At 37.4% G+C, this 24,241-nt stretch overlaps 1 protein-coding gene across 5 annotated transcripts in view; it reads right to left on the reverse strand.

Annotated features, from left to right (window-relative positions):
- The window catches only part of UNC13B (unc-13 homolog B), a 138,484-nt gene that overhangs the window by 92,103 nt on the left and 22,140 nt on the right, over positions 1 to 24,241 (reverse strand). For all 5 annotated transcript variants that reach the window (XM_070431279.1, XM_070431280.1, XM_070431278.1 and 2 more), the window contains exons 2-7: positions 18,387 to 18,416; positions 15,448 to 15,547; positions 13,785 to 13,902; positions 12,408 to 12,531; positions 7,447 to 7,520; positions 2,123 to 2,180 (exon numbers count right to left, since the gene is read on the reverse strand). In XM_070431279.1, the coding sequence (XP_070287380.1) occupies positions 2,123 to 2,180; positions 7,447 to 7,520; positions 12,408 to 12,531; positions 13,785 to 13,902; positions 15,448 to 15,547; positions 18,387 to 18,416 (504 nt within the window). The remainder of the gene's footprint in view (positions 1 to 2,122; positions 2,181 to 7,446; positions 7,521 to 12,407; positions 12,532 to 13,784; positions 13,903 to 15,447; positions 15,548 to 18,386; positions 18,417 to 24,241) is intronic.

The raw sequence follows: 24,241 nt of genomic DNA on the forward strand, positions 1-24,241 counted from the left end.
AGAACCTGAGACCCTTTGGTGGACAGCTGACACTCTAGCCACACTAGCCAGGGCTCTTCCTCTTTTTAAAGGGGCACCAGCCCTATCAGATTAGAGCCCCACCCTATGACATCATTTAAACTTTAACACTTCCTCACAAGCTCTATCTCTAAATACAGTCACATTGAGGGGTTAGGCCTTCAACATGAGTTTTAGAGGACACAATTCAGCCCAAAAGCATTCTGCCTCTGTCCCAAAGCCACAAATGCATATTCTTATCACCTTCAAAATATATTCATTCCATCCCATCAGCCCCAAAAGTCTTACCTCATTCCAGCATCAACTCAAGTCTAAAAGTCTCATTTAAATATCAACTAAATCAGCCCAGCTGACGTGGCTCAGTGGTTGAGCATTGACCTATGAACCAGGAGGTCACGGTTCGATATCCGGTCAGGGCACATGCCCAGGTTGCAGGCTTAATCCCCAGTGTGGGGCGTGCAGGAGGCAGCTGGTCAATGATTCTCTCTCATCATTGATGTTTCTATCTCTCTCTCCTTCTCCTTTCCTCTCTGAACTCAATAAAAACATATTTTAAAAAGAACCACACACACAGAGAAACTTTCATCAAGTTAGTGACAGAAAAGAGAAAAATAAAGATAAAAATTCGCTCATTACAATAACTTTGGAAAGAACCTATAGACTTTGAATTCACAACCTGCTCTTCAATTTAGATTCTTCTGGTCTCTATAACCCTAAATGTTTGATAAATTCTATGTCCTAAATAACCAAAAAGGGGGAAGAGTAATAAATCATAAAAAATAGGTTTTCTTAAATAAAGAAAAAATGTTGACCTCTGCCATTGGTCTTACTTTTATCAGGAAAGTAGCCTATAGGATAGAAGGCAACCAATGAATTTATAAACCATAAATAGAGGTTTTCATTCTCAAAAACAATATGATGGAGGTAATATAACAAAGCGGTTCAAGGCATGGACTATCAAGTCAGGTTGTCTGTGTTTGAATATTTACTTCACCACTTACAACTTATGTAATTTGTGGCAAATTACTCAATCTCTATATGCCTCAGTTTCCTCATCTGAAAAATGGAGAGACAAGAGTAAAATCTATGTCTTAGGGTTGTTGTGAAGATCAAATAAGTTAGTACTTTTTAGTTCTTAGACCAGCATCTGGCATACTGTAAGACCTCAAAATGTTAGATGCTATGGTTCTTATTAGTAGTAGTATTACTACAATTACTATTACTACCAATTTCAACATGCAATTGATAAGAGTTTGACATGTGGTTCAGAAAAACTATAGTAACAACAACAACAAAAGTACAACACACAGACACAGACACACACACACACACACACACACACACCCCACAGCTTGAAAAATTGAAAGAGAACAGACTCCAAATCATTCCTTTAGTGAATCCTCAAGCTGTTTTAAGAGAAATTAAGGAGAAGGTAGCAATATAGCAACAATGCATGGTTCATTTCAAGAAGAAATCTGTGTGATTTGGATAAGTTAATCTCAGGAGAAATGACAAGTTCTCTTACTCAAACATTTATCAAACTTTAATGAGGCGTACTATACTATGTATCAGGTATTGAGCCAGATGCTAGGAATACAAAAGGAAGAATTTCTATGCCTTTAAAAACTCTGTGTTCCTGTCAAAGAAATATACATAGATTATAATACATGGTAGGTTATATAATAAATGCAATCACAGGGTACTATAGAGGAGAGACATCTAGCTAGACTTGCGGGAAGAACAAAGTGGCCAAAAGATTTTCCAAAGTTAATGACATTAAACAAAGTCTTAAAAGAATAATAACTGGTAAATGGGGATAGAAAAAGTAAAATCATTCCTCCTGGGATAAAAGCTGGCAAATGGACAAAAACGATGAGCACCATTGCCCTGCCTACAGCCACACAAAACCAAAAGACCTCTTCCTAAAGCTACTGGGCAGAGATCCATTGGAGGCATGGGTCTGAATATATACATAGGTGTGTTTCTAGAATATATACTGTTTACTCACACCACAACACCATCCTCCCCAATTCAAAACAAGCCACATTTGGAGAACTCACAGAAAGCTGTGATTAAGAGCTTCAGAGATAAGTTTCTCACTTACAACACTGGGCGGCAGCACTGGGCAATGGCTTCCTCTGGCTTTCTTCTTGAATAGAATACTAGAAGCAGAAAGAAGAAAAAAAAACACATATAATAAGAGGCCCAAGTAAAGAGGGAAAAAATCACAGGTACCTGGAAAAAGGTTTAGTGTTTGACGAGAGTCAAAGTTTTTACTGAAAAGAAATAGATGATCCTGCTGCTGATTTCCCTGTGCGATCCCAACATAAAGGCCAGAATATCAGAAATGACACTGGTCCCATGCAACAGGCTAAATCAGGATAGCAGAGACCATTCTGGCCAAGGACACCTGCCAAGCAGCTGTAGAAGGCTTAGTCTGTTGTTGTTTTTTTAACTTTTTAAAAGATTTATCACTGGAGGACGTGTATTATTTTTAGAGAGAGAGGAAAGGGGAGAGAGAGAGACAGAGAGAGAAACATCTATGTGAGAAACACTGATCAGTTGCCTCCCGTACGCACCCCGACCGGGGATTGAACCCACAACCTAGGTATGTGCCCTGACTGGGAGTCAACCCTGCAACCTTTTGGTGTTCAGGACAATGCTCCAACCAACTGAGCCGCCCAGCCAAGGCAGAGAAGGCTTAGTTTTAGAGAAGGTTCAGAAGACGTAGAAAATGCAGTCTTCTAAGTTTTCCTATGGATAAAGTATAGATTTCCCCATTGGAGTGACGGAACTGAAAACCTCTCCGAGACTGAGTTTCTGATGTTAAAAAAAAAAGTAACAGTGCTTCCTCCCTCATGAGGTCATGTGTGCAATTACTTATTTAAGCATACAATGCAACATCTGAAATCTACTCCAGTCCCCTTCACATTTACACTCTAGCCTTCCCAACCCAATCCACCACCATTTACCACCAAAAAGACAAATACAGAGTGCCCTGGCTGGTGTTTCTAAATGGTTAGAGCATTGGCCTGAGCATCAAAGGATCATGGGTTCAATTTCTGGTCAACGGCACATACCTGGGTTGTAGGTTTGATCCCTAGTCCTGGTCCTGGTCTGGACATGTGGGGAAGGCAACCAATTGGGGAAGGCAACCAATTGATGTGTCTCTTTCACATCAATTTCTCTCTCTCTCTCTCTCTCTCTCTCTCTCCCTCCCTCCCTTCCTTCCACTCTCTCAAGGAAGGAAGGGAGGGAGGGAGGGAAAGAGAAAGAGAATTGGGTTAAAGTTAACAAAAACAAAAAGCAAATACAGAGTACTGAAGCCATAAAAATTTTTCTCTAAAATTTTTAATTAAATTTAAGTCTTGAGGATGGGCAGGATTTGAAAAGGCAAAACAAAAAAGAAAAAGACATAAACACTTTAACACAGGTATATAGTTTGGAAGACAGAATAGTTTGGTGCAGATCCCATTGGAAGACTGGGAAAACAACGTGGTCCAGCAACTTGCAAATAATCTGGAGTTTTCATCCTGACTCTGCCACTTATTAATAAGTTGTGACATACTGGGCAATACAGAGCTTTCCTAACATTGCCGATAAATGTGTCACTCATTTAACAGATATTTCTTGAGCACTTATTATGTGCAAAGCCTTGTTCCAGGCAATGGGGAAGTAGAGTATGTAAACCATGGTAAGGAGTTAGATTTTATTCTAGTGTATTGGGAGGCCATTTAGAGTTTTAAACACAAGAGAGATGTGACTTGATTACACTTTAAAAATCACTCTGGCCCTGCCCAGCTAACTCAATTGGTGAGAGTATAGTCCTGATTTGCCAAGGTTGTGGATTCAATCTCCAGCCAGGCACATACAAGAATCAACCAATGATTGCATAAATAAGTAGAACAACAAATCAATGCTTCTCTCTCTCTATCTCTGTCTGTCTCTCTCTCTTGTCTCTCTCTCTCCCCTCCTCCCTCGTCCCCTCCTTTCCTCTCTCTCTCAAACCAATAAACATTTAAAAAATCACTCTCTACAGGTGCCCGGCTAGCTCAGTCGGTAGAGCATGAGACTCTTAAAAAATCACTCTCGCCCTAGCTGGTTTGGCTCAATGGATAGAGCATCAGCCTGCGGACTGAAAGGTCCCAGGTTCGACTCTGGTCAAGGGCATGTACCTTGGTTGCAGGCTCAATCCCAGTAAAGGCCGTGTAGGTGGCAGCCAATCGATGATGTTCCTCTCTCGTCAATGTTTCTATCTCTCTATCCCTCTCCCTTCCTCTCTCTCTAAAAAATAAATAAATAAAAAACTTTTTAAAAAATAAATAAATAAAATAAAATAAAAAATCACTCTGACCCATCAGGTGTGTCTCAGTTGGTAGAGCATTGACCAATGTACCAAGAGGTCACCAGTTCCATTCCCAGTGCCCAGGCTCCAGGCTTGATCCCCAGTAAGGGGTGTGCAGGAGCAGCTGAACTATGTTTCTCTCTCATCAATGTTTTTATCTCTTTTCCTCTCCCTTCCTCTGTCTCTAAAAAAAAAATCAATAAAAACATATTTAAAGCCCTAACTGGTTTGGCTCAGTGGATAGAGCGTCAGCCTGTGGACTGAAGGGTTCCAGGTTCAATTCCTGTCAAGGGCATGTACCTTGGTTGCAGGCACATCCCCGGTGGGGGGTGTGCAGGAGGCAGCTGATCGATGTTTCTCTCTCATCGATGTTTCTAACTCTCTATCCCTCTCCCTTCCTCTCTGTAAAAAAAATCAATAACATGTATTTTTTTAAAACATATTTTAAAAAAATAAAAAGTCACTCTGGCTACTATGTGAGATAAACTGTAGGTAACTAAAAGGGAAATAGACCAATGACTGCAATTATCCAGACAAAAGTTGACGATGGTTTATATAGCAGTGTCAGTAGAGAAAGGCCTTTCAAGTGGTTGGATCCAAAATACAAAACATTTTTTGTATAAAAATATACTTTTATATATAAAACTAGAGGCCTGTTGCACGAAAAGATTCATGCAATAGGCCTTCCCTTCCCCTGGCTGCCGGCACCGGTTTTCCTCCGGGACCCAGGCCTTCGCTCCGGCCAGAGCCGCCTTCAAGCCTTCGCTGCCCTGGCCAGAGCCGCCTTCAGTCTTCGCTCCGCCGTTTCACGCCTATGTATGCAAATTAACCGCCATCTTTGTTGGCGGTTAATTTGCACATATCTCGCTGATTAGCCGATGGGAGGCGTAGCAAAGGTATGGTCAATTACCATGTTTGTCTATTATTAGATAGAATACTATACAAGCAATAACCTATGATACAAATATCAGAGGTAGATAGGAAGGATTGTAAGTCAAGTATAATTTATCTTATTTTTGTAATATGTTTTTATTGATTTTAGAGAGAGGAGAAGGGAGTGGGGAGAGAGAGAAACATCAATGGGCTGCCTCCTGCACAACCCCTACTGGGTGGGGATCAAGCCTACAACCCAAGCATATGCACTGACCAGAAATCAAACCAGCAGCTTTTTGGTGCATGTGACAATGCTCAACCAACTGAGCCACACCAGCCAGGGTGAAGTCAGATACTATTTACTTATTTATTTATTTATTATTTATATCTATCTATTTATTTATTCAGTCCACGGGACGACGCTCTATCCATTGAGCCAAACCGGCTAAGGCCTACCTTACTCAGAATTCAAATTTTCTTTATTGTCTCAAAGATATCTTGTCACAGTTGATTTGTTCAATTCATGATCCAATCAAATTGTACATATTTGGTTATTATGTCTTTTAAATCATTTTAATTCTACAATTGTTTCTTCTCTCATTTGTTATGTAGAATGCTGTACATTCTAGATTTGGCTGATTATATTCCAAGGTTTTATTTACCATGTTCCTCTATCCCTCTTACTTTCTTTAAACTGGAAATTATTTCTAGTAGTCTGAGGATTAGATTGAAATTTATATTGAAGGTGTGTGTGGGGTTTGTTTTTTTTTCTTTTTGGTGGGGTGATGGTGTCTTATGTCACTTTTAGTGATATTAAATTTCAATAGTGGATTCAACTGATATCAGCCTATTTCATCCATTATGAAGTGATCCCACCAGCCTTTCACCTAATGGTTTTCACAGCATAAAACCATCATAAAATTTGTAAGCAGACATAAAAATGAGCATAGTAAACTTAAACCTTTACACTTACCTCCAAGATTCAGTAATTATCAAGATTTCATAAATGATATATACAATAAGGGGTTAATATATAAAACACAAACAACTCAATAACAAAATAAATAAATAACCCAATCAAAAACTGGGCAGAGGACATGAAAGGACATTTTTCCACAGAAGATACAGATGGCCAACGTACATATGAAAAGATGTTCAACATCACTAATCATCAGGAAAATGGAAATCAAAACCAGAGTAGCAAAAGTGGTACTTTTCCAAAAGTAAAATAACTTATTTTTCCCTCCGCCACCAATATCAAGAGCATTCCCTATTCCTGATGGCCCAGATTGAGTTGTGTTCTTTTCTGTGCAACAGATCCATTTCTGGAGATAAGTTAGTACAGCAGGACACCAAGCATGTAATAGTCTAAACATCCTTTTAAAAAGCAAACAAATAAGGATATATAGATCCAAAAATCTGGGAACTAGCAGAAGAAATGCCTTTGTTCATCTGTGTAACAAGAGAACAGTTTTTCTAGTATAAGCTCCTTCCCCAACAATCTAGAGCCAGACTACTGCCAATTCAGCCACTTCTGGGCAACACTGAGAAGAATAGGAAAAGTAGGAGAAAAATCCTTCTAATGAAATGTCAGGCAATCTTCCAGGTGCCTTTTTCTTTTTTTTTTTTTTTAAATATATTTTATTGATTTTTTACAGAGAGGAAGGGAGAGAGATAGAGAGTTAGAAACATCAATGCGAGAGAAACATCGATCAGCCGCCTCCCGCACATCTCCCACTGGGGACGTGCCCGCAACCCAGGTACATGCCCTTGACCGGAATCGAAACTGGGACCCTTCAGTCCGCAGGCCGACGCTCTATCCACTGAGCCAAACCGGTTTCGGCCTTTTTTCTTTTTTAAAAATATATTTTATTGATTTTTCACAGAGAGGAAGGGAGTGGGATAGAGAGTTAAAAACATCGATGAGAAAGAAACATCGATCAGCTGCCTCCTGCACACCCCCCACTGGGGATGTGCCCGCAACCAAGGTACATGCCCTTGACCAGAATCTAACCTGGGACCCTTGAGTCCATAGGCTGACGCTCTATCCACTGAGCCAAACCGGTTAGGGCGAGATGCCTTTTTCTTTAACACAGTTTAAAGTCTTTCATTCTTGAACATACTCACAGGTCCCTCTGTTGAAAAACTATAAAGTGTTCTATAAAAAGATTTTCTCTACCTCTACATATTGCAAATAAGGCTGTTCCTACCTCATTGTCAGCACCCAAGGCATTGATTTGCTCCAATTTGTAGGTCCAATATCTGGCTTCTTCCTCTGGGATATCTACCATGAAAAAGAAGAAACCAGATTACAAGGTTAATAATTTAATCATGGGTCAATAATGCTTTGTTAGATCGGATAATCAAACTTAGAAGGGTGGTAGCAATGGACTAATTTTACTGGTGTCTTCATTCTTTCTATGAACATTATCTTGAATCTTTACAAAAACCAAAATAATGTTCTATTATTTCCACTGGACCAGAAGACTTAAGGGAGAGGGATAGAGAGTTAAAAACAATCTAGGGATAGAGAGTTAAAATATTGTTAATATGTTAATACTATTCAAAATGATCTACAGATTCAATGTGATCACTATCAAAATCCAAATATGTTTTTTACAGAAATAGAAACCACATCCTAAAATTAATATGGAATCTCAACAGATCCCAAATAGCCACAACAATTTTAACCCTTTTCGGTCCAACGTGGAGACTGACTCGACAGACTAGGTGCTAAGAGCAGGTCCGACGTCGAGCTGAGGTCTAGTGAAACAGATAACTTCAACATTCAATCCCGTCAATTAATTTGGACCAGACTGTTTGAATTCCAAAAATAAAATGGGACTGCAAAGGGTTAAAAGTAAGACTAAAGCTGGAGGACTCACATTTCCTAATTTCAAAATTTACTATAAAGCTACTAGAGGCCTGATGCACAAATTCGTGCAGGGTGGGGTCTGGCCTACCTGCCCCAATGGGGGCCCATCGGGCCGGGCTGGCCAGGGGTAGGGGCTGCAGGTGGTTGGCTGGCCAGCTCCGCCCCCAATCGGGGCAGGGGTTGGGCCGATCAGGGCCCGGATCAGGCTGGTTTGGCTGCCGCAGTGCACGCATAGCCACCGGTTGTTCTGGTCGTTCTGGTCGTTCTGCCATTCCAGTCGCTGGGCTTTTATATATATAGATAGTAATCGAAATAGTGTGGTACTATATTATGTGACATGATAGAGGTATCAGCTAATGCTATGATGGTGGTAATCATTTTCCAATATATAAATGTATCAAATCAATACATTGTACACCTTAAATTTACAGTGTTAAATGTCAATTATATCTTAATACAAATATTTTAAGTGGGGGGGAAAACAGTGTGATACTGACATAAAGACAGATATATAGATCAACAGAATAGAGAGCTAAGAATTAAACCCTCATATATGTGGTCAAATGATTTTTTGACAAGGATACATTCAATGGGGAAAAGAGTCTTTTCAACAAATGTTGGTGGGAAAACTAAATATCTGTATGCAAAAGAATGAAGTTGGATCCTTACCTAACACCATAAAAAAAAAATTAACTCAAAATGCTTCAAGACCTAAAACCATAAAACTACTAGAAAAAAGCAGAGGGCAAAAGCTGCATGACATTGTATTTGGCAATGATTTCTTGAATAGGACACCAAAGGCACAGGCAACAAAAGAAAGCATAGACAAATTGGACTTTATGACAATCAAAAACTTTCTGCAGTAAAAGATAATACCAATAGAATAAAAAGGCAACCAACAGAATGGGAGAAAATATCTGCAAATCAAATATCTGATAAGGGATTAATACCCAAAATATACAGAGAACTCTTAAAACTCAACAACAAAACAAAAACCCAATTAAAAAATGAAAGACTTGATAGATTCTCCAAATATATACAAATGGCCAATAAGCACATGAAAACATGCTCAACAACACTGATCATTAGGGAGATACAAATCAAAACTACAATGAGATACTACTTCACACCAATTAGAATGGCTACCATAAAAAAAAAACCACACACAAAAAAACAGAAAATAACAAGTGTTGGTGAGGATGTGAGAAACTGGAACCCTTGCATACTATTGGTAGGACTATAAAATGGTACAGCCACTAGGAAAAAAACAGTATGGCAATATTTTAAAAATTAAAAATAGAATTACCATATAATGCAGCAATTCCATCTTGAAGTAATAATATACTCAAAAGAAATTAAAGCAGAATCTCAGAGATTTCTGCACACCCACGTTCATAGCAGCATTATTCACAGTAGCTAAAATGTGGAAGCAACCCAAGTGTCCACCAATGAATGAATGGATAAGCAAAATGTAGTATGTATATTAAATGGAATATTATTCAGTCTTAACAAGGAAGGAACATACGTCACAACATGGATGAACCTTGAGAATATCATGCTGAGAAACATGCCAGTTACAAAAAGACAAATACTATATTGATTCCACATATCTGAGATGCTTAGAATTGTAAAAAATCATAGACATAGAAAGAATGGTGGTTGCCAGGGGCTGAGGGGTAAAGAGAATAGGAGTTCTTTTTAATGGGTACAGAGTTTGATTTTTACAAGATGAAAAAAGCTATGGATATGAATGACGGTGACGGTTCACGACATTATGAATGTATTAATATCACTGAACTGTACACTTAAAATAGTTAAGATAGTTAATTTCATGTTATATGTATTTTACCACAATAAAAAAAGAAAAATTAATAATGGTATATACTCATTTCTATATATTTAAGATTGACTATTATAACTTACCCCAAAACAAAACTCACCTTTTATAAACATCAGATATATACAGCATGAAAGAGAAACAATGAGGCAACATATGGATCAGAGCAACTTTGGAGACATTTAGACAGATACATCTTCCTGCCTAAAACTTCACCTCCTTCCCCTCAAACTGCTCTTCAGCAATTAGTGGCAGTATTTCAAAGTCTTATAATAAAACCTTCAAATAATCTGCTACCTAGTTTGTGTAGCACTTCCTCATCCATAAAATGGTGTACCCTGTAATTGTTTAAAAGAAGTGAGAGGACAGGAAGAGCTGCTATGCTGCAGGTCTATAAGTTCTGATGTAGAATAATGTAGAATGATTCTCTAAGACAGTGGTTCTCAACCTTGGCTGCACATTAGAATCACCTGGGAATCTTTTTAAAATCCTGATTTCTGGACCTCATCCTCGGGAAATTCTGTTTCTTTGTTTCTTTGTTATGGGGTGGGGCCACAACATTAGTAACAAAGAAACAGAATTTCCGGAGGATGAGGCCCAGAAATCAGGATTTTAAAAAGATTCCCAGTTGATTCTAATATGCAGCCAAGGTTGAGAACCACTGCTCTAAGATACATTGTTAAGTGGAGGGCATCAGGGACACCAAATGTGTTGGAATATACTACTATTTGTGTTTTAAAAAGAGATTAAGTCTATATTTGCTTATAGATTCAAAGACTGACTCTGCAAAGATACACAAGAAAGTACTAATCATGACAGCCTATAAGGAAGAGAATTTATTTGTGAGGGAGGCTTAGTAATTTTTACTGGATAACTTTTTAAACCACTGTGCATGTATTCCTGCCTTACCCCTCAAAATAGTTTTAAGAAAAATATAGAGCTGTGATTATGTTTACTGCAGTATAATTTATAATAGTATAAACTTTGAACAAACAAAATACCCAACAAGAGGAGTGGTTAAATATATTATGGTTTAAAAGCCCAGGCCCTAGCTGGTTTGGCTCAGTGTGAACAGTCAAAATTAAAATTAAACTAAATTAAAACAAGATACCATATCAACCAATTACACAGAAAAAGGTTAAAGATTGTGAAATACAAAATGTTAGCAAAGATGTGTAGAAAAGGGACATCTTGGATACAGCTGATAGGACTATAAAATGGCACAATCTTTCTGACAAGTAACTTGGCAATACTATGAAAAGTAATGGTGCATATATTGTTTGACCCATTCTTTATTTTGTTTTATTTTTTTAATTTAAATTCTTTATTGTTTAAAGTATTACATATGTCTCCTTTTTCACCCCATTGACCTCTCCCCGGCCACTCCCACCCCCCTGACCCATTCTTTAAATTCTACTTTAAGGACTTTCTCCTAGACTCACAAATGGGCACAGATATACAAAGCTGTTCATTACAGCAGTATGTAATATTTTAAAAAAAAAACCTACACGTCAATTAATAAAGGGTTGCTTAGATCATTTACCAAATAGGCATCTGTTCAGACCAGCAAGATAGACCTTAAGTATAACATGGAACAATGTCCAAGATAATGTGCTTTTGTAGTTCATACAACACTTTATGCAGTTATGTGCGGTTTAATAACAAGGTATGTTCTGAGAAATGCATCAGTAGGCAATTACATCATTGTGCAAGCATCATAGAGTGTACTTACACAAACCTAGATGATATAACCTACTATACACCTAGGCTTTATGGTATACCACCATCATATAGGTGGCCCGTCATTGACTGAAATGTCATTATGCGGCACACGACTGAATCACTATATGTAATATATACATATGATTCAAATTTTGTCAGAAGAAATTTCTGCAAAAGAAATTTCTTATTTCTAAACCAAGACACAAAAAAATTAATAGTGGTTAATTTCTTTGACCACTGAAAATAGAATGCAAAGGAGGTGGGAAGAGAAACAACTTTTATTCATGTACATTTCCATACTATTTGAATTTTTGCCAGGGAATGTATTTTTTATGATTTTTTAAAAATTTCCTTTTAAATTACTATTCTACTTATTAGTGCTAGGTCATTGTTAAAATGAACAGATCATAAGTTATACATTCACTTCAAGACAATAAATGTTAAAATGTTATCACAAGAATAAATTATTGATGTTCTCTAACACGCAGGTATTTCATAAATCATACTAAACAGTCATAAAAAAGTAAATACTTAAAGAGAATGCTCTTAGTATAGATTCTTTAATTAGCATCATTCTAGCATCAACTTTGCATCATCCCTGGGATAGGCATTATAGGAAATAGAGAAGAAGACAAGAATGCCCTCAAAAATATGGCTGATAAAACAAATAGCAAACAATTTGAAACAATATGGTAAAAAGTATTGAATGACATTAAAATCTAATCAAACAGACTCACCAAAAGGCAACTCAAATCTTGTATCAAGCAAAATTTTATGAGGAGTTGGGTTTTTAGTTCCACAGATCTCATCATCTTTCATTAATGTCTCTGCCTCCAACGTGGACCACTCCCCGGGCCCTTCCTAGAAAACAGAGAACTAAGATTAAACTTTACTTTTTCATGATTCCCCTCTTGGTTTAAGAGCCAAGTGTTTTTCTCTGAATTTCCTTGTTGGAGAGCTTCTGAGGGCCACTCACTTCCTGATAAGGCAAACACACCACTGTCACCACCTACCTCTCCTGCTCTCCGCAAGCCCACTGAGGAAAGAATTTCCGGAGTACCAAACCGAAAAAACAAGCATCTCCATGGATCAATATTTAATCTGTGTCACTCTTAATGACTGTGTCACTTCATGTGTTTCTATTTCTAATCAGTATAGAGCTACTAACATTGCTAGTTAAGTAGACTTGAACTGGGGCCACAATGAAAATGAACTGCCCATTGCTGGGGGAGTACAAATTTAACCAGAACTAAAAGAAATTCCAGAAGGAGGGTCACATTTTCATCACCCCACTCCCAGAGAAAACTCCCAGTTCATGAAAAAGATATATAGGAATACTATAGATTCTATCCACATTCAAAGTGAGTGTGTATGAAGAAATTATGCTGAATTCTAACCTGGGGAAGTGGAATGGGAGTTCAGTCTTGAAAATCATGTACAGAGACACTGTGAATACCAATTGCCAAAACTGGTAGTTCCTTAAACCCTATTAGGGTTACATGTAGAAGGAAGACTGAAACCAGTCCCCTGGGGATGAGTGACCCAAAGAAAAAAAGCAGAAAATAGGATCCAGAGTAGAGAACAGAACCCATCCAGATGGCTGAGGAAGTTTAATGGACTCCTCTCAGGAAAGTATCTTAGTGGGAAAGGTAAAAACCACAGGTACCCTAAATCAATCACACACAGTCTCTCCCTTCCCTCCTTTACCCTCCTGATATCTCTCCTCTCTATCTGTCCGCTCTCTCTCTCTCCCTCTCTCTCTCTCTCTCTCTCTCTCTTTCTCTCTCTTTCTCACACACACACACACACACACACACGCACGCACGCACACACACACACACACACACACAGTACTCAGAAGGGCTGTCTACCTGATAAGTTTAAAGAGGTGTTCTAGCACTTTTTAATTCAGTCACAAGGCAGAGGAAAGACCAGACCTAAATAAAATCCCCTAAACCTCTAGGTGAGGTGAGGAATAAGCTGGTTGCATGCCCTCTAATTAGCAAGGGGGCAGAGCAATCTGAGATGTATGGATGAATATTAGTTGAATGGAGATTGAGTGGGGAGAACTAAGGCTAGAACCATACCTATAAGTGGGCAATGCAAGGACTGACCTCATTTGACTGTCGAATAGTCTTCAGTGCAATCCACACGGTACCCACCATGGTGTCCCAAATCAGTCCTTTGTTCCATACCTCCACACTTAGACCCAGGTCCAGGCGACTAATCTCACTAAAAGAAAGAAAAAAATCCTTTAAATAAAGCCAGATAATATGAAGGAAACAGCTACATTTCCTGTTTACCTTGAATATTTTATTACCAGGATTTTGTCAAGAAAAATCAAAATGCCCCAGAATGCTGCACCCATTGTTTAGATTCCTAGAAACCTATGTAAGGTATCTATAAAAAAATGCCTTTGTTAGTCTGTTCCCTCTCCTTTGGAGCTACAATTATGATTAGATTAACAGTTTCATTTTTAAAAAAAAGTGAAGCCAAGCAATGTGGGCATTACAACAAAGGCTGCCTGTGTACAGTCTTCATCCACCCTTAGGCAATAGTCTTATATGTTTTCTTGTTAATACTAACACTGCCCACAACTTATATCTATGGATTGTATACAGGAAACTTGTAGAAAAAACAAGGCTTCTTCACAAGATTTATTAAATGGGTTGTAAGCAGAAGAAAAAACATCCCTGAGAACATCTAAATTTGATGGGAACACATGGTCAGGGACAAGTAAGGGACACTAGTGTGCCAGTTCATACCACACAGCCCCTCATTAGATATTAACTCATTAGACATTATCAGTTAAAGTAGGCACTGCCACTTATTAACAAAATGATTATCACGGGATAATGATAAATAATGATGATTTTCCTATAATAATAACTAAGAATTTTTTTAAAAGAAATGATTCTGGAAAGAGCCAAATAACCAATAAGCAAAAGCAATGTCATGTATTGGTGGAATATCAGCTGGGAAGGGCTAACTCAAACTTAACTATAGCCTTACAGTGGAACAAGCAAACACTTATGTTAGTGCTAAAAACATTCTCCAGAAAGCTCTTGTTGAAACACAAGCTTATTTGAGAAGAAATGCAAGAAAGATGAGAAAAGGCCAATTCCAGCAAAAAAAGCAAAAAGGTATTCTCAGGAAAACAACATCTACTTATCACATGCAGAAATTTCAAGTTAACACGTTAGAGAAAAGCTTGGCTTCCCTTTTGTAATAGTAAGATAAATGTTCTCAGATTCAAAATTTTGGGATGTGGTATTATAGCCATAGAATTCAAATCAAATGTGTTGAAAATAAGTGAAGCAAAGAAAAATTTCCCCTTTACATAAATACAATAGAATATAGAATGTAATAATGAGTTCATTTGTTCATTTACTTAATGTTTCCTGAGCACATACATATGACTTGGTTCTTTGAGGAAGACATAATCCAGGACCCAGTTCCTGTCTCTAAAAACTTCCAAGCTATCAGGAGTTGACTCACATTCATAATTCATCTCTAAGAATAGATTACGAATCCACAAGAGAACAAAACTACAGACATACTTCACCTTCCACATACCTCAATTGTTCCTGTAACTCTGTAGTTTTCAAAAAGAATATTTAACATATGCTAATACATTTAAATGTTTATAAATATTTAACATATTTTATAAACCTTACATATACACAAAATCTTGGGCCTGTAATTGTTTAATCCAATGTAATTACCTTGAAAAGGTAATCAAATATTGTAGGTACGCTGCTGCTGCAAAGTACTTACAACATAAAATCTTGTTCCCAGGAAGGTTGATCACCACGCACTGCTACAGTTGTGCTCTTCACATTCTGCACTTTCAGGGTCACATATGTGTTAAATTTATCTTAGAAAAAAATGCAAAATGAAGATGTAATACTTAGTGCTCAGACTGTTACCCAATCTCACACAGCCTTTGGAATTAAATAATATCCAAAGTAAAGCATCACATATAGAAGAAATGGAAACATATTGTACAAAGTAGCATCATTCAAAACATAGTAGAGTCGCAAAAAATATATAAAACACATATTACCTTCAAAAGCATAACCTATAAGTGTTTTGCAAATTTAAGAAATGTATTTGACCCAGGAGATACACAAACACATATAAACTAGAACAAAGCTTCATAAAATATGAGATGGTACATTGATATTTACTATTCTGTTTCATTTAATCTATAAAAATGTTAACATAACCAACTAATTTAATTTTATAGCACACCTGCAGCTTGAAAAAACTAATATAATTCATCTAATAGGAAAGATATATAACTTTAAATGTAGAAAATAAAAGTGCCATTAAGAGAAAAAGTAATAAAGGATTGTAGAAGAGGAAAGGGTAAACTCTAGCTGTTGAAAGGGATAAGAATTCAGGATAAACCCTCATAAAGGAAATGAATTTCAAGCTTGATCTATTCAATTATCAGAAACATTATTACAGAGTTGGGAAAAGGATATTCTCTAACTGAGAATATAAGTTGAGTATTAAACAAAGGTAGGTAGCCTGAACTTCAAAACTCAGAGATCTGACCTACTGCTTAACACAGCACATTCTATTCTGACCCTACTACCTTCACATCAGCCATGATGAGGGCACTGAATTGAGAGTTTTTTCATATAAACAAGTTCACCATAATTTTATAAAATGAAAAAGGAAGAAAGTTATCTTTGACTCATCAAACTAGCAAAGACTGCTTAAAATGATTACCTAATGTTAGAGATGTGAGAAAATGGTCCTTGTCATGCACTTCTAGCAGAAGGTAAATCTTTCTCTTAAGTATTATTAAAATTTATGTGTTTTGTATATAATTCCCATCCATATCCAGTGTTCCAGTGCAGTAGACTACTGAGCTATGTTTCATATCATATGATTTTGTACTCCACTCCCCATATCCAACTGTAGCTAATTAGATCAGGGACAGATGCCACTCAAGAGCATCCAGTCTATGGGATGGACAAAAGGTGCGACCAATATGATTCCTTCTCAAAATATTGTAAGTAGGGAAAACAAAGAAACAGTGGTAGCCTCAGGTTGGTTATAAAGCTTGAATGAGTAGCATACACACTCCACTGGAGAAAGCCATCATGGGCTGTATGTAAGCATAGAAAGCCAGCTGGAACAGATTCTTACTTTAAAAAAAAAAAAAAAAGTCTTAATCCAAAACCAGTGGAGAGAGTAGAAAGCTCAGAACTTGCTTTAGTTCCTGTTGCACTCAAGGTTTTGCTTGGTTTTTCAGATTTCCCTGGGTTCCCAACCATGTTCATTTTTTTCTAGTTATTTCCAGAGCTCTTTCCTTCCCCAGCAGTAATCAGAGTAACTTGACATTTACAATTAAGGAAACGTGTATAAAAATAAGGAGATACTATTTTTACCTTCAGATGGACAAAGATTAAAGAGTTTCATATTATTTCATGTTGATAAGGATTTGGGAAAATAAACCCTCACACACGGTATAGGTTAGTATAATCTAGCAAAAACTTTCAGAAGGTTAATGTGGCAGCATCTACCAAATTTCTCTAAAATACATACCGTTGGCTCAGCAATTCTATTTCTGGACTCTAGTGTACATTTACATTTGTAAAAGCAGGCAATGATAAATGCACAAGAACATTTACTTCTTAAAATAGCAAGAAATTAGAAACAACCTAAATATTCAATCAAGTATCTAGGGTACAAATCTACAACAAAATTCTGTACATTTTTTAAAAAAAGAATCAGATATACACACACATAAGAAAAGATTTTCATGATGTGCTGGGAAAAAACTAGGTTGCACAAAGATATGTGTAGCTAATCCAGTAGTGTACACACACATACAAAGAAAAAAAGTCTGAACGATATATAAAAACCTCTAAATAGTTACTTCAGGAAGTATAATTGAGTTGGTCAAGAAGTAAGGGGACTTTAACTTTTTGCTAGATAGATATATAGATTCTGATTTCTTTAAAGTTTTACAACAGCATTGTTTTTCCCCCCAGCTTTTCTGAGGTATAATTGACAATTTAAAACTGTATATTTTAAGGGATACAACCTGATTATTTGATATAAGATACACTGTGAAATAATCACCACAATCAAGCAAATTAACATATTCATCACTACCTCTTATAGTTACCATTTTGAATGAGTGAGAGAGGGAGTATGTGTGTTGAAAACACTTAAGATCTTCCCTCTTAAAAAATTACAAGTATAGCCTACCAGTGTGGCTCAGTGGTTGAGCGTCAACCCATGAACCAAGATATCCCTGGTTCGGTCCTAGTCAGGGCACATGCACAGGTTGCAGGCAGGCTTAATCCCAGAAGGGGGCATGCAGGAGGCAGCCAATTGATGATGTTTCTCTCTCATGGATGTTTCTATCTCTCTATCTCTCTGCCCTTCCTCTCCCTCTAAAAATCAATCAAAACATTTTTTTAAAAAAAGAAAGAAAATTACAAGTATACAACACTTGTCAACTATATACACATCGCTGTACATTAGATCTCCAGAAATTTTTCATCTTGCTTAACTAAAACTCTGTACCCCCTTGACCAACATCTCCCCATACTGATTTTTTAATTAATGTTTTAATGAATTTAGTATGTTTAATTAATTTAATAAATAAATACAATAAAATTAATTTTTAAAAGATTGCTTTTAAATCACAGAACGTATGAGGGAACATAGCAAGTAAAGATGGATCTTACCTGGTGAACCCTGGAATTTGGCTCTTTTAACTGCAAAAGAAAAAGAAGGCATCATGAAAAATGTCACAAATTAATTTATTTAACCAACATTTCCTGAGCAGGACCTATTAAGCCAAGCATTGTTAAAGTTAGGACTAGATTTTTCTTTAAAGTCAATTTTTTTTTAATCTTTATTGTTGAAAGTATTACATATGTCCCCATTTTTTTCCCATTGACCCCTTATAGCCTACCCTTACCCCTCCACCCCAGGCCTCCACCACCCTATTGTCTAAGTCCATGGGGTATGCATATATGCATACAATTTCTTTGGTTGATCTCTTCCACCATCCCACCCACCTCCACCTTCCCTCTGAGATTCAACAGTCTGTTCTAAGCTTCTATGTCTCTGGATCTACAGTGGGGCCTTGACTTACAAGTTTAATTCGTTCTGAGACCAAGCTCGTTAAGGAGCTCGTTAACTCAAATTACTCTGTCAACTCAATGCAAAAAATCAGCCGAGAGACAGCTGGTATCTCAAAAACCTCATTAGTCGGGACACTCGTAAGTCAAGGCCCCACTGTATTTTGTTCAACAGTTTATTTTGTTCATTAGATTCCACATACCAGGTGTACTGGTTAATAATACAGATTTTGTAATCAAAGAAAACACGATAATTTCAAGAGAAACATCAAAAGTGCTTTATTCAAAGTAATGTCCACGGCTAGCTACACATTTCCCCCATCTTTCAGGTAATTTGTGGGTAACGTCCCAATAGAACTTTTCTTGTTTTGAGGCAAACCATTCAGAGACCCAATTTTCCACTTCTTCATACGTTTTGAAGTGCTGCTGAGAAAGTGCGTGTGCCATTAATTGGAACAAGTGGTAATCTAAAGGAGCAAGGTCTGGTGAATACGGCGGGTGGGTTAATACTTCCCAGGCAAGATCTTTGAACGTGTCTTTGTTTTTATTTTATTTTTTAATCATTTTTTTCTTTATTGATTAAGGTATTACATATGTGTCCTTATCCTCCCATTACCCCCTCACCCACCCCCCCTGGTGTCTGTGTCCCTTGGTTAGGCTTATATGCATGCATACAAGCCTTTGGTTGATCTCTCCCCCTTACCCCCGCCCTCCCCTACCTTCCCTCGAGGTTTTTTTTTTTTTTTTTTCTTTATTGGTTTCAGAGAGGAAGGAGGGAGAAGGAGAGATAAAAACATCAATGATGAGAGAGAATCACTGATCAGCTGCCTCCTGCACACCCCCACTGGGGATTGAGCCCGCAACCTAGGCATGTGCCCTTGGCCGGAATCGAACCTGGGACCCTTCAGTCCGCAGGCCAACGCTCTATCCACTGAGCCAAGCCAGCTAGGGCTTCCCTCGAGGTTTGAGGGTCTGATCGATGCTTCTGGTTTTGAAGTGTGTGATGGTGCGTTATCATGAAGCAAAATTACTTTGCCATGTCTTCTGGCCCATTCTGGTTGTTTTACGATCAAAGCGTGGTTCAAATTGATTATTTGTTGTAGGTAGCGATCAGTATTAACTGATTTCACCAGTCGCCTGCCTGCCTGATTGCCCCTAACCCCTCTGCCTGCCTGCCTGATCACCCCTAACCCCTCTGCCTGCCTGCCTGATTGTCCCTAACCACTCACCTGCCTGCCTGATCACCCCTAACCGCCTCTGCCTTGGCCCGACGTCCAGAATGATATCCACAAGGTCGTTCGGCTGTCCAGTCTAATTACCATATTACGCTTTTATTATTATAGATTATTAAAAGAAATTGAAGCCAGGCCAGCGTTGCTCAGTGGTTGAACATCAAGTCATGCATGAACAAGAAGATCACGATTCAATTCCCAGTCAGGGCACATGCCCGGGTTGCTGTTCAACCCCCAGTAGGGAGCGTGCAGGAAACAGCCAATTGATGATTCTAATCATTGATGTTTCTTTTTTTGTTTTAAGATATTTTTATTCATTTCAGAGAGAGAGGGAGAGAGATATAGAAACATCAAAGATGAGAATCACTGATAGGCTGCCTCCTGCATGCCCCCTACTGGGGATTGAGCCCGCAACCCAGGCATGTGCCCTTGGCCGGAATCGAACCCGGGTCCCTTCAGTCCACAGGCCAATGCTCTATCCACTATCCTAGCCACTAGGGCATCATTGGTGTTTCTATCTCTCTCTCTCTCTCTCTCTCTCTCTCTCTCAAATCAATAATATTAATAATATTTTTTAAAGTAGAAATAAGAGATGATAAACTGTCTTGGGGGGGAAGGGGGTAGGGGGGGATGCGGGAAGAGACTGGACAAAAATCGTGCACCTATGGATGAGGACAGTGGGTGGGGAGTGAGGGCGGAGGGTGAGGTGGGAACTGGGAGGAGGGGAGTTATGGGGGGAAAAAGAGGAACAAATGTAATAATCTGAACAATAAAGATTTAATTTAAAATATATATATATATATATAAATAGAAAGAAAAAAAAAGATGATAAACTATGCCTACCCTAAAAAAAAAAAAAAAGCTGTAACTTCAGCTCTTGAGTTTCTCTGACCTTGCTGAAGAATCAAATCTACAACTGGCACCCTTGAGATTACAGGAAATAATCCTATTCACCCTGGCTCTGCATCCAGTGACCTGGTTCCTCAGGGAGGGAATAACTAACCTGCCTTGTTCTAGCCTGTCCTACTCATGAAACAATTTCTGAAGCCTTTGGGAACTAGTCCCCTTGTTTGCAACCCTCCTGCTTCAGAATCTAGGATTAAAGTGTATTACCTCTTACATATAATAACCACCATTTCCTTTTTTCTTTAAAAGTTAACATTTTAAATGATGGGAATCATATATAATCCCACTGCCCTGTTTTTAATCTAGCATAGTATATGTTTTTAAACATATATTTGTAATTATTAATTTGTCAAATATTTCAACATAAAGATGCACTAACTGTGACATCTGTTATATAAATCATTCTCCCTTATATCACACATTTAGGCTTTAAAATTTTTTTTACACATATGTTTTAGCTCTTCATTTTTATGAAGGAAAATGAAACCTGGTTCTTAAGAAAAAGATGACTTACCTTTTTTAAAAACAAAGGAGGCCCTAGCTGGTTTGGCTCAGTGGATCGAGCTTCAGCCTGAGGGACCGCCCCCTCAAGTGCACAAATTGTTGTGCACTGGGCCTCTAGTCTATATATAATTGGTTGATATAATCTAATTAAAATAAAGCAGCTTTGAGTTTAGATGCCAATGCTCTATCTAAAACAGAAACATGTGATTGGCTTTTTACTTTTATGTTTTTCAAGGATCAATGGATTATTTGTTCCCAATCCCAGCATGCCTGGACATATTAAATAGTCAGGACAACATCTAGTTAGCTACATAAAGCAAAAGAACCAATGGCCATTTTTCTGGGACAGCTTGAGAAAATGGAACTGGTGGTTGAAGAACTCAGGTTCTTTGAGGACTCAAAGGCTATTAGAAGAATTCTATCCATCCTTCTATGATGTCATATAACAAAAAATATATAATCTTCAATTTTTATATTTAACAAAGGAATCATCCCTTTCTTCCTTTATTCAATCTTAAGAAGTAGCATTAAAGCTTGTTTATGTTTTATCCAGGCTTTATAAATCTACTAGAGGCCCAACGCACAAAATTTGTGCAAAGGGCTCGGCCCCCTCCACCGTGGCGGCCGCTTCTGCCTCGGCCCCTCCATGCAGCAGCAGCTGCCTCTGCCTTGGCCCTCATAGCCCCGGCTTCATCTGGAAGGACACCTGGAAAGATGTCTGGTCTAATTAGCATATTACACTTTTATTATATAGGATGTTCTCTGTACAAAGGCCCATTAATTCAGAGAAACTCAAACATTAGTCTTTATTCAGATTAATCCAGTTCTCTTTCTTTATAATACTTATGACAAATTTATATTTACATATTTATTTTTGGTCAACTGTTTGTTGTCTTTTCTCCCACTAGTCTGTGACTTCCATGAGAGCAGAAACTATGTTTTATCTACTCCTTATCTGGCACTCTGTAGTATCTGGAACATAAAAGGCATTAACAAATACCTGCTGAGTGAATAATAAATGAAAGCAAGAACAGATGCTGTAAGAAAGCTAAAGAATAAAAGATTATGGTTTTCAAATGTGATTTTTTTTTTTAATTTGGTGTGGTTTAGGTTGTGGAAGGGGAAGTAAATTTAAACAGGATCACAAAGAAGTAGGCACTCTTCAGATGGAAAATGAGAATAGAAGGAAATACAAGTAAGGAAAGAGCAGAAGCAAAGGCATAACACAATGTAAATGCGTGGCTTCTGTGGCCGGAACAGTATTTCATCCTGGGGCACAGTCCCAAGTGAGTTTTCTAGGAAGTTCTGGAACTCACGGTGCTCTTTACACTAACAAAACTTTTGAGAATGTACCATACGGAGGAATTCTAACCACAAGGGTTATTCATCACAATTACATTTATAATATCAAAAATTAGAAATATCCTAAATTATACCCATTAATAAGGAAATGTTTTAGTAAAATCATGTTACATATAATGGAATATTATCTAAACATTTAAAACAATGATATAGATCTATCTTTGATATAAAAAGATGTCCAAGTTATATAAAGTGAAAAATCAAGAAAAGCATGTATAGCCCTAGCCGGTTTGGCTCAATGGATAACAGCATCAGCCTGAGGACTGAAGGGTCCCAACTTTTTATTCCGGTCAAGGGCACATGCCTGGGTAGCAGGCTCGATCCCCAGTAGAGGGCATACAGAAGGCAGCCAACCACTGATTCTCTCTTATCATCATTGATGTTTCTATCTCTCCCTCTTCCTCTCTGAAATCAATAAAAATATTTTAAATAAAGAAAAGCATGTATAATATCTCACTTATGTTTTTTATGTATTTAAATATATATTTGTTTAAACAGAAGCTGTCATATAAAACAGCTAAACTTTGCTATAGGAAAAAATAATAATTAATAAAAAATGTACTGACTGTACTATTGGCAAAATATTCTTTAAGTACTTCACATGTATTTTGTCATTTATTCTCTGCAATAGCCTGATTAGGTATGTACTAATATTATCTCCATTTTATAGATGGGAAAATAGAGGCACAGATTAAGTAACTTCTCCAAGGTTACACATCTAAGTTTCTATGTCAATAAAACATAGCTTCTTATCACTAAGATACAATAATACCAAAAATCATTAAGTGATTTTTTTAAAAATTAGAATCCAACAAATTGCTGCTCTAAGAGTTCTGCCAAAGATCAAAAAACATAAGAAGACTAAAAATAAAAAGGTATAAGATTAGTTATATCTGTGAAATAAGAAATTAAGGGTGACTATCAAAGCATTAGAAAAAGTATTTTTAAACCAAACAAGATAGATAAATATGGTTATAAATATCATAGAAATTTCAAGAAATGCCTATTAACATTTTTTCTTTATTTATTGATTAAGGTATTACATATGTGTTCTTATCCCCCCATTGTCCCCCCCATCCCGCCCATATTAACATTTTTTAAAAGTTTGAATTCTTTGCTTTTGACCTAACAATTCCACTCCTAAAAATGTGCTATGGTTTTCTTTTCTATTATGAAAGTGGCATAAATTCATTGCATAAAATTTAGAAAATATCAAAAAAGATAGGCATTTCCATAATTCTACCATGTTACTTAACCTTTTTAACATTACTATGCATATATTTTTAGTCTATTTTTCTCTAGACCAGTGGTTCTCAACCTGTGGGTCGCGACCCCTTTGGCAGTTGAATGACCCTTTCACAGGGGTCGCCTAAGACCATCCTGCATATCAGATATTTACATTACCATTCATAACAGTAGCAACATTACAGTTATGAAATAGCAACAAAAATA

The sequence above is a fragment of the Myotis yumanensis genome, unplaced genomic scaffold, assembly GCF_028538775.1.
Source record: "Myotis yumanensis isolate MYYU_CA2020_CCGP unplaced genomic scaffold, mMyoYum1.0.hap1 SCAF_12, whole genome shotgun sequence".
NCBI classification, from domain to species: Eukaryota; Metazoa; Chordata; class Mammalia; order Chiroptera; family Vespertilionidae; genus Myotis; species Myotis yumanensis.